General features: G+C 40.1%; 1 protein-coding gene across 1 annotated transcript in view; it reads left to right on the top strand.

Moving 5' to 3' along the window:
- Positions 1–537: 537 nt before the first annotated feature.
- satb1b (SATB homeobox 1b) overlaps positions 538–11,016 on the top strand; it is a 52,668-nt gene continuing 42,189 nt past the window's right edge. Inside the window, exons 1-4 of the mRNA XM_088306530.1 lie at positions 538–712; positions 3,065–3,310; positions 9,671–9,847; positions 10,644–10,770. Coding sequence (XP_088162656.1) covers positions 664–712; positions 3,065–3,310; positions 9,671–9,847; positions 10,644–10,770 — 599 coding nt within the window. The 5' untranslated portion in view covers positions 538–663. The remainder of the gene's footprint in view (positions 713–3,064; positions 3,311–9,670; positions 9,848–10,643; positions 10,771–11,016) is intronic.

Raw genomic sequence — 11,016 nt, 5'->3', positions numbered from 1 at the left:
GAGCCTCCTAAAAGCCTGCTTGAGTTCCGCGCCCTCCCTCCCCTCCTCATTGTCACTCACCTGCCAACAGGAAGTTTTGCTTTATTTATTATTTGTATTATTTTCAAAACTGATCAGTCTACCCTGGCCAAACTTGAAGCAAAGAGGAATCCAAGTGGTGCCAAGCTGCTCCTTTCCAGGTTGGTTGCTTTAATTTCTAAACTCCTTTAGTGCAACTCCCCTTCATGCTTTATTAGTATCATCAATGATATCTATTTTTTGTCATTGAAAAATTTCCAGCTGGGTTTTATTTACATTGTTCCGTTCTTGAATGTAAAGAATGCAAAATAAAATGATGTCACACAATTCCATCATAACTTCGCATGATTGGGAAGGAGCAGCATGAGGAATATTCTGTAATTATTATTTATGTGAATTTGACGTTGATCCCGGGGTGTGGATTCCTTCCGCATGCTCTCCACCACCCCACCCTCATCCCTCACTTTTCTGCCCTAATTGCAGGGAATTACTTGGCTCATTGCGCGTCATGAATGGGGGGAGTTGATGATCTTTGGACGCGGGGGTGGTCGAGTTTGTCCTCTTTGACAGGGCCAGTGAATTAACACGATGCACTGACATGCACCGTGACTCTTACACACTCGTGCAACCCCAACAAACGGCCTAATGGACACTCCGACCCAGCCGCGGGTGTATTTCAACAAATACAATTTGGGTGTGTTGTGTGTTTGTCTAGATTGTGAGTGGGGAAAGTGGTGTCCATCCACACATGATTTTGTTGGTATGGGGCCTTTTCTGGAAATGAATTTCTTCGGGTTTGTGATGGGCGAAACTGGTTATTTGACAACTTCCTTTTTTTTTTTATGCAGAAGTATAAAAACAAAAATCACATTTGGACATATCTGAAATGTGGAAACAAATCGCTCCTTTCACTATCTTGTTCCACTTAGCCTTTCTGTCATGTTGAGGGTAAAACTGATCCATTTAAAAATTACAGAAATATATGTATTCAGACTTTTTGGTGAAAAAGAAACGCATCCTAGGTCACATTTCCGCATTTAAAGGTGAAAACAAATCAAATCAAGAAAGGAGGTGCAGCTTTTAAAAAGGACATTGTTTAAAGAGACCCCCCCCCCCCATTTCTGACATGTTTGCATAGCAAGCACATCCGAGTCACATTGACACATTTTAAAGTGACAGCAATACCCTAAAAATGTGTTAAGAGTAGATAAAACGTCTTAGAACGACATTTTTGGAGATTTGTTTCCATTTCGGTCACTGTTTTTGGTAATGAAACATGTCGTATGTCAAAATTACCCATTTAAAACGGACAGAAATTCAATAAAGAAAGTTAAGTAGTTAAAACGTCTTATAGTGGTCATGTTTATTAACATTGTTTTTTTTTGTTGTTGTTTTCTGATACTTTTGGATTACGAAATGTACCCCTGATCAAATCAACCCATTTAAAAGTTAAACAAATATAATTCTAAAAAATTTTTTTTAAAGCATTATTGAGTTCTCACAAACAACAAAGTTTGTGGGATTATTTTAATCTCAGATTTTTTTTGGGGGGGAATGAAACAACAACATGGGTAAAATTGAACTTTTTAAAAAGTAAAATAACTACAATAAGCATCTTAAACCCACAATGACGATTTGGAACACGTTTATATTGTAAAAATGTGACTAGTAGTACTGATGTCATGTGTGTGCACTGAAAGGCTGTCACGGGCGAATATTTTGAGAATCGATTATTCTATTCACCGATTAATTGAATCATCTGAGAAAATTATACTTTGCATTAACGTGCATGACTGTTTTTTTTCAACAGCAAAACAATATTTAAGCAATATCACACGAGTAGGATTGATGTTGTACTCGCCGCCCTCTTTGAAATTTATTCAATTACTTATTTGGACATTGTTTTTCCAAAGTTAAAGCAGATGTTTGCACATTTTCATCAAACACAAAAGCTAATCAATCTGATTTTAGGAGGGATTACAGAAATCCGATAAATACTGTTAAGAGGCTGAAATCAGAGGATTTGGACATTTTTTTTCAGTAAAATAGTGGCTCTAAATGATTACTCGATTGTTACAATAGTTGTCGATGAATTTGATAATCGATTAGTGGTCGATTAATTTTGACACTTTAGTGCAATGAACATGCATTTACAGTATAATGCTCCTAATTTCTTTTAACAGAACTTTCCTACTTTTGTTTACTTTTTCTTTCGTACATGCCACAGCAACTTTTTCTTGAGTTAAATGTTTTCTTTGGTTATATAAATAAAGCCTAAAAAAAAGAGTCAAACCATAGCATGTGTCCATTTGACCAGAATTATTGTCATTCTTGAAAAACTTAACTGAAGGTTTAAACTTGGCCACTCTCGCAGCCTTGAGTTTGTAGATCGAAACAAAATATTAAAGTCCGCACCTGTAAAGTTTTGATACGGCAAACCTCCCATGCGAGATGATGCGCAAATGGGTGGCTTGCCTCACAAAACCTTGCCCAAACCCAAGCAAAGCCTCAGCCCTGCGTGCTCGGCTGCAAAACGTCATACCGTGCCGTACGCATCCAAGCGGAATCTCCCTGCAAATGAATGTGTTCTCGCTTAAAAGAAACCAGGCTTGTTTGGCCCACCTCGCGTGGGACTCACTAGTGGGACGTCCATACATAATACATGCGCTGTAAAAAAAATAAAAAAAGCGAACACGACAAAAAAAAGCAAGGCAGTCTGAAGTGCTAACACATAGGTGTTAGCGCTTCAACCTCAACAAAAAGGAAAATCTTAAAATAATTCGTAACAACGGTTGAATTGCCAACAGTTGCTTTACTAACATTGTGCATCATGAATAGAAAAAACCTAAAAGCACTTTAAGGATTTAAAAATTTCCGTTTAGGTTGCATACAATTTCCAATGAGAATTGATACAATGCTAACATTTGTTTTGCTAACAATTAGCAAGATAGCAACCTGAGTAGAAAAAAAACTCTGTGGCAAATTCTTAAGGATTTTAAAACAAGTTTGACAGCCCTGCGCTAACATCTCTCCGTCGTCTCGGCAGGTGACCGCAGCGAGTCGAAGGTTGCTGAGATGATGATGGACCATCTCAGCGAGACGTGTCTGGGCAAGGAGAACGCCGAGCTGGTCAACAGCATGGCCGAGGCCAAGCCCCCGCCGGCCAAGCTGCCCCGCATGGAGCAGAATGGAAGCCCACTGGGGAGGGCCAGGCTGGGCAGCACTGGCGCCAAACTGGCGGGGCTGCCCTACAAGCCCGCCAATCACCTGCTGAAGACCTGCCACAAGCGCGGTATGTTGCTTTTACTCGAGGGGTTTTGTGTTTTCAACGGCACCTGTGCATGGGGAATTGACTCGAATTGCGAATGTTCACATTTGAATCCCAACAAATTGTTTGATGTCATCGCATTGTTCCACAGACTGAATCGCAACTCGGTGTGTGTGACATACGTATGTGGCGAGTGCGCATGCACACGCCTCAGTCGTTACTTTGCGTTTGGGCTCTTACGCCGTCATAGCAACGAACGAAGGGAGACAATCTCCTCAGCTAGCTTAGCGCTAAGTGGTTACGACACGATGCGGGAGGATTTATCAATTACTGTACGGATGCGTGCATGTGGCGCATGCAGCGGACATATCAAACAACAGAAATACCCCTTCACACATGTTTATATGACAGCAATGAAAAAGGCCAACCATCATCAAAAAAATGCTCCAAACACGATAAACAACATTTTGTAATGCTGTTACGTTGTCACGTAAGTGAGATCTTGAATTTAAACGGAACTGCCTTGGAAAAAAAAAAGGCCCTGAAAACCAAATTAGCCATAATAGTTCGTTTAATCTATTACCAAGGTAATCGTTATTTGCACCGCAGCAATAGCGGACATGCAGCCGAACCTGAAGTCGCTTTCGAAGTTTATATCTAACTAGTAGCCTTTTTGCATGAATCCGTGCCCAAGACGTAGCTCTCACTTTCAAATACTTTGGTGAGTACATCACTCCCTCTGTGTGTGATATTACTTGTTGTTTAGGCGACCTTTTTGAATAAAAAACAATAACAAACAACAATAATCGGTTTATCGTAAAAAAAAAAAAAAAAAATTGGATTTAAATTATTTGGTTAATTGATGGAATAATCGATACAATAATCTATTCTGAAAATATCCAATATTGACAGCCCAACTTCAAGCTTCCAACATTTTCTGCCGCTTATTATATCATCGTGTTTGTCTTCATATAGTGATAGGATGTCTGCTTCTTAAATAAATATACATATTAAAAAAAATGAATAAAATAAATAAGCGCTAGGGGCTATGCCGCAATGCAAATAAATAAGACGCTCCCATTGACTTTTTCCGATTAGCCTTTGCTTTCCTCTGTCACGTTCTCATTGGTGTGTCTTTCCTTCAGTGTACTCAGCGGTCACATTTAATTTTGCACCATCTTTTGTTTGCAACTATTTCTTTGCACGGTCGCAGTGTGCACCAAGTTTGAACGATAACGTTAGCACTATAGCAGAGAAATTCCACCAGAGTCTTTTAACTAAAACATTTGAACGCTCTGCTCGGTCTTTGCGCTTTTTCACCAATCATCTTCAAACATGACTTTAGAATCAAATCTCAGAACTCAATTCACAGCGCTTTTTAACCGTAACTAATGAGGAAAAGTATTCAATCATTGAGTTTCACTTAATTCATTTAAAAAGAAAAAAAAATCCAGTTTCCAACGTCCAGATGTCCATTTAGAATAGTTATGTAATTGCGTCAGTGTAGATATTTGCGACATGAAGTCCAAAGTTGACGATATTTGATGGAATTCCATCACAGAAAATAACAATACGATTCATCTCTCAATCGATTTTATTTTGAAATATGACATCATAACCAAGAATGGCTTCGAACGTGACATCTGGCGACATGATCCCAATGGCTCCACGCCAACAATTGATACGCTGTGACTCGATTAGGGTTCGAAAAAAAAAAAAATTCCCAACTGCTTCGTGTAAACAGGCGAAAACTTTCTTCTTAATTGGCAAAGTGTGATGAACTGTGTTTTTTAGGGTCTGAACAATTTGTAGATTCAATAAAGATTTGGCGCATTCATAATAAAATGCTGAGCTTAATCCAATGGCGCTCGTTGCCAGTTGAAGTTGAGTACATCATGCAAGCCCTCATCCACCCACCACTACCCCGCCATCGTTCCCCCCCACTGCCTGCATGCATGCTCTCCAAAACTCTTAAACCCTCGTCACAATGCTCCTTTAGTCATCGCAGCATGCACACACACACACACACACACACACTTATTGTGGCAGACAATGGCAAACAGAGGAGCACTGTGAGAATCATCCCTGTGTCGTGCTGCATAGCTGCTGCTGTGTCATCGCTCCTCCGACTTTTGTTTACCCGCCCGCAACTTTCACGTTCTCCAAGAGCCACTTTGCTATTATGGCATGTTTTTTTTTTTTTTTTTTACTGCCAAAGCTTTCCAAAGAGGTGTCATTTTTTTTCTTTCTATTTTTTTTTTTTTAAATGAGTTTGGAGATTCCAATCCTAAAAAAAAACAAACAGAGGATATAAATTCTACTGATGGCTTTAATTTTTATATTTTCTCAATTTTTATTGCATATACAAGTCTGGATAAAATACAGACCAAAAAAAAACTCTTGACCTTTATTTTTTTTGGAAATAAATGCCCTTGATCAGTGATGAGTTGTGGTACTTGTTCCATAAGTGGCACGTGAAAGAATCACTTCCAAAGTACAGTTCAGTTGTATTTAACTTTCAAGTTCATACCTATACAGTACGCTTGTTTTAGATCTGTTTGTTTTGTAAAATGTCTATTCAACAGTTTTGTTTCGTTTTTTTTTTCCTATGTTGAAGTAGGGAGTTAATTTTTTAACTTTGCATAATGTTACAGTGGATTAAAATAATAATATATATATATATATATATATACTTAATAGTAATAAAATCTCTGTGTCCTTTTTGAGGAAGACTTGTTGGAGGGCCAACAATTTGGTGCAAAAAAAAAAAAAGAAGAGAACCACTGCTGGAAATGATTTGCATATATTTTGAGGAATTAAACAAAAATTTTACTCAAACACAAATAGCGTAAAGGGAGGAGCTTTCCTTCATCAACCCTACAGAGTGTGTTTAAGCCCTCCTGTTATGTTTTGGGTCCAATTGACATTTTTATAATGTAGCGACCATTTAGGTTGATACCGTGGAAACTCCCGGGATGTTCCCTGAGGCAGGAAGGAACCAAAGTATCTTATCATGTCTAAGATAAGCAAAAAAAATGTTTTTGCATGTTTTCTTTGTAAATTGCTAAGTCGATTATTTTTAACATAAACATTTGGAGGATAAAATTCTTCTGCTCGGATTTTTTTAATTTTTTTTAATGTATTTTTCATATATATATATAATCGGGTGTAGAATTTTCAAACAAACTCCTCCGGCTTTTTTTGTTTACCCGCCTACAACTTTCCCATCCTCCAAGAGCCATTTTGCGATTATGACGTTGTTTTTCTTTAACCCCGCCAAAGCTGTCCAAAAAGAGGTGGTGCTTTCTTTAGTCGTTACGATGTTTTGTTTTTGAAATGAGTTTGGAAAACCTGCAGGTTCCGAGTCATAATTGCACTTGGCGTGAGTACAGTGGCTTTGTTTGGCTGGGAGGCGTCCTCGGTTGGGCCGTTTTTTTCCTCGGCGTCGCTCCTTTTAAATTTGCGACTGTGGCACTCCAGCTGAGAGAGCCTAATTCCTCACCTTCATCATTCTGAGTGGAAGGACCGAGGAGAGCCCTGCAGCCGTGCCGCGCCCCGACAAACCTTCACGAGAAGGACCACGGCAGGAATTTGGAGCACTACACCCACATTTTGTCGCGTGGGATTTGCACCACAATCGTCTTGTAATCGGTGAAATTTTGTGACATGCTGTCGAGAGACCGTCGACTTTCTTGCTCGCTTTGAACAAAGGCAAACTCACTGTAACACACTGGCTAGAAAAAAATGTATAATTCAGGGCTGGAAAAACATGCGATATGGAGGATGACAATAGCGATATCGATATCGCAATATTCAGCATGCATCTAATTTTATCGCAATGTGTGCTTAGCTAATTAACTGTAATTGCTCTGGATAATGTCTAACTTTTGGGGGGCGATATGTCTTTAAGTTGGCATCTGACTGATCAAATTCAGATAAAAGGATTCAAATTCATAAGAAAAAATTATGGCACGTCTTTGCGAGGTGCAAATTGCATAACCCGTTATTGCGATATCAATAATTTTTTTAATATATTGTGCTGCTCTATTTGCACAACCGCAACAGTATGTGGCAGTGGCGCTCTCAATTTTTTTCCCTTTTAATTTCCGGGTGAATTGATGCACTTTAAATCTTTTCTGGTCCTGCCTAAAAAAAAATTATGTTCATAAAGTTACAGGATTCTTTGTTGTAAGTTGGTCTCCATTTGTTTCTCTCTTCCTTTTTGTTTTCTTTAGTGTTAATAAGCATACAATGTTATGCAGAGGCGTGCTTATAAAAAAAATACATGGTACGATATCTTGGAGGTGGCTGGATATTTTTTCTTCTTTCAGGGTGATGCGTAACGGAAAATATTTGAAAAGCATTGGTTTAAATATACCACAAATTATGACTCAAGCATCAAAGTCTTTTACGACTTCCCCAAAATAATTTCATTTAAAGAATATTACAATACAATACAACTTTCACAAATGCGTGTGCACGGGAAACTGTTATGTGCTATTTTTTTTTCCCACGCAAGCTGAAAATAGAATTAATCCAATCCTGCCCCAGAACCAAGTTATGTTTTATGGGTTTAGTTAAAAATGGTTTTGATACCAAATCACCGTGCAACTTCTCATCCTATTTTTAAGAAAATAAAATCAAGTGTAAAAGATTCTAAAAATGTGAAATGAAACCTCTTCTGCCCGCCTTCTTTTCATTTTTTCCATTTATGCTGTAAAATGAGGTTTGTTCGAGCCTCGTTGGCCCGGGAAGGCGTTCTCGGATGTGCCCTTTTTTTTTCTTTTTCCCTTTTCCTTTTAAATCTGCGATTACGGCGCTCCAGCTGAGAGCGCCTAATTTCTCACCTCCATCATCCACGGCAGAAGGGCCTCGCCGAAGCCTTGGCGCGAGGGCCCACAGCGGGAATTGTGTCCGTGCGCCGGAACAATATTTACCGCCGCCCGTCTGCGGGCTACCCGGGAAACAAAGCCGGTATTGATCCCCCCCCCCCCCCCCCCCTGCCCGCCCCTCTCAAATGAACCTACACAGCAGTCTTTATTGTTAGATCTTTATCTATTAAAATGGAGGCAGGAGGAAAAGCAGCCCTTTCAGCACATTCCCTGGCATCTGTGGGCTGATTGATTTGTTTTGCCAGGATTTTGCGCGCATCTTCTGGAATGTCGGGGATTGGAAAATATTAGGACGTCATGTCAGTTTCATAGGCACAAGACAATAATAGTGTGAGAACATGGCCCAAGTCTCGTGGTTTTAACATTTTATCACAACGGGCTTCAAAGTACTTGGTATTGTTTTTGTTTTAAATATTAATTTGCACCTGTGCTGGTATTTTCAAAGTATTTGAACTTGAAGCCACGTTTTGACAAGGATTCAAGGGCATTCCGGCAAAGAGGCGAGAGACGAGTCTCATGAACCATCCCGTTGACCCACGGCGTCCTCCGACCACCGGTCTGCTAACGAACGTGCACGTTTTTTTTTTTTCCAGTTTTGTCTGCGTTTTGAGTGGCAATATAATCATTCACTCATTCATTCAAACTGGTTTTGTCCTTCTGTTCTCCGTCAACCAAAAAAGTAGTCGGCCAACTCACAACGGACTGGCAACCAAAAGACATTTAGGATTTTTATTTTTTAATCTTTGACTTTTTGAGCCCTTTTTGCATCTTGAATTCTTCCCCTGCTTCCAGAATCCAAAATGGTCCAGACCCGTCGTTCTGCCATTCTCCAAGAATTAGGAAGTCGCCTGCTTCTAAAGTTATGGCGCTCACCGAAAATTGTTCCAAGAGATGTGCTCCTCCTGCCTCAGAATTGAAAATCGTTTTGTCTTGTCGTCCTCCATCCTGCCGGAAACTCCGGCATGGTGTTCATTTTGCTGTGTAGGGACGCATCAAATGAACTTTTGCTGTCAAGCGAAATCCAAGCATCTCCACCTTCAAGTTTGTACTCTACCTTATATTGCTGCTCAAAAGCATCGACAAATCCCCCCAAAATTATTCGTAATCGATAATTTATGATCGGCAGGCCAGCCGTCAAAATCAAAGCTTGAAGGGATCAAAATAAAAAGTCTACTTTTTTTTTTTTTTTACTTCCTGTTGTCCCAAAGCCTTTGTCCGAACACACAGTCTGTTTTTCGCTGAAGAAACGCACCAAACACTCCGAAAATCACATTTTTAAACGTTCTTCAGCATGTGTTACTCGTGCAGGTTATTTCCCTGCCAAAGTGTTTGATACCTCACTTTGGCGACGAGACAAAAAGGCGACGGGTCAAGATAGAAATTGTCCCATTAAAGAAGAAAAATGCTTTTTTTTATGATCTTCACGCGGCCTTGGTGCATCGACAGCAATCGCTCAAAAAAGCTTTGCCGTGTGTGTGTGTGTGTGTGTCAGGCAACATGCTGCCCGTTTTCTGCGTGGTGGAGCACTACGAGAATCCTATGGATTTCGACAGCAAGGAGGAGCACGCCGAGTTTGTTCTGGTGCGCAAGGACATGCTCTTCAATCAGCTCATCGAGATGGCGCTGCTCTCGCTGGGCTACTCTCACAGTTCGGCCGCCCAGGCCAAAGGTGAGCGCCATCGCGGCCCTATCGTCTCGCGACTCACGGCGTGGTGCACTTAAGACAGCCGAACACATTTAGCGCAGATACTGCACTTATAGTTGATGATGACGTCACACAAGCACGAATCGGTTGCGTTAATTGGTGTCAAATAATTTTGGTGGATTTTCTACAAAAACAATGAAATTGTGTAACTAACTGTTAACAATTCACATTTTCCCCTGAGATATAGCAAAGAAAAATAATGATCTCATTAAGTGATATTGACGTGATTTTTCACCATGGGAACGACTAGAAATACATCCAGCTTTGTAAACTTGTATTGGCAGTGTTTTAACATTCCTGTTATATGTTGCCTCCATAAAATTTATGAACTATATTCAGGCCGTGTTTGAGAGCTACCATTGATAAAAAAAAAAAATTAAATGCTAAAAAAAAATAGGATAAAATGTCTTCTGCTTTCATTTTTTATGTACTTATCTAGTGTTCTGCATATTTTTAATTAATTTTGATTTTGCCAACACTTCCTTATGCATGTATATTAACCATCCGCGTTACGTTGTGGGTCAAATTGACCGCCTCACCCGCCCGAATGTTTTTCTTTTTCTTTTAAATGCACCAAAACCTTGGTTTGAAACTTCTTCTGCTGCCTTTTTATTAGTTATGTTCTTATCCTATAGATGAAAATACATTGTAGATCATTAACTGCCATACAAGTGTAAAAATAAGCCAACCACTGGCAAAACAATAAAATGACAAAGTATGGCATGTCCTTATTGTGCCTCAATTTATTTTTTCCCACCAGGTATGATTCAGGTGGGCAAGTGGAACCCCATTCCCCTGTCATACGTGACGGACGCGCCAGACGCCACGGTGGCCGACATGCTGCAGGATGTCTACCACGTGGTCACGCTCAAGATCCAGCTGCACAGGTTCGGGCACGCTCGCACGCACACGCGCACACGCTGGGTGTTCCACAGCAAACTGCTGCAGTGGCTAGAAAAAGCTGGAGGGGTGGCGCAAGTGAGGAAGAGGAGGATGGTTATCCATGCATTCAAGGCCAGCATGCTGGAAGAAACACAACTTTCTGTGTGTGTGTGTGTGTTTTTGTTGATGAAGGGAGACAGACGAAGGAGGCAGGGAAGTGATAAAAAAAAAAAAAAATAGGGAAGAGCAGA

This window comes from Idiotropiscis lumnitzeri, chromosome 10 (genome assembly GCF_059441095.1).
Source record: "Idiotropiscis lumnitzeri isolate Australia: NSW breed Sydney's pygmy pipehorse chromosome 10, RoL_Ilum_1.0, whole genome shotgun sequence".
Taxonomy (NCBI): Eukaryota; Metazoa; Chordata; class Actinopteri; order Syngnathiformes; family Syngnathidae; genus Idiotropiscis; species Idiotropiscis lumnitzeri.
The sequence above is the reverse complement of the archived record's forward strand: the minus strand, read 5'-3'. Positions and strand labels throughout refer to the sequence as shown.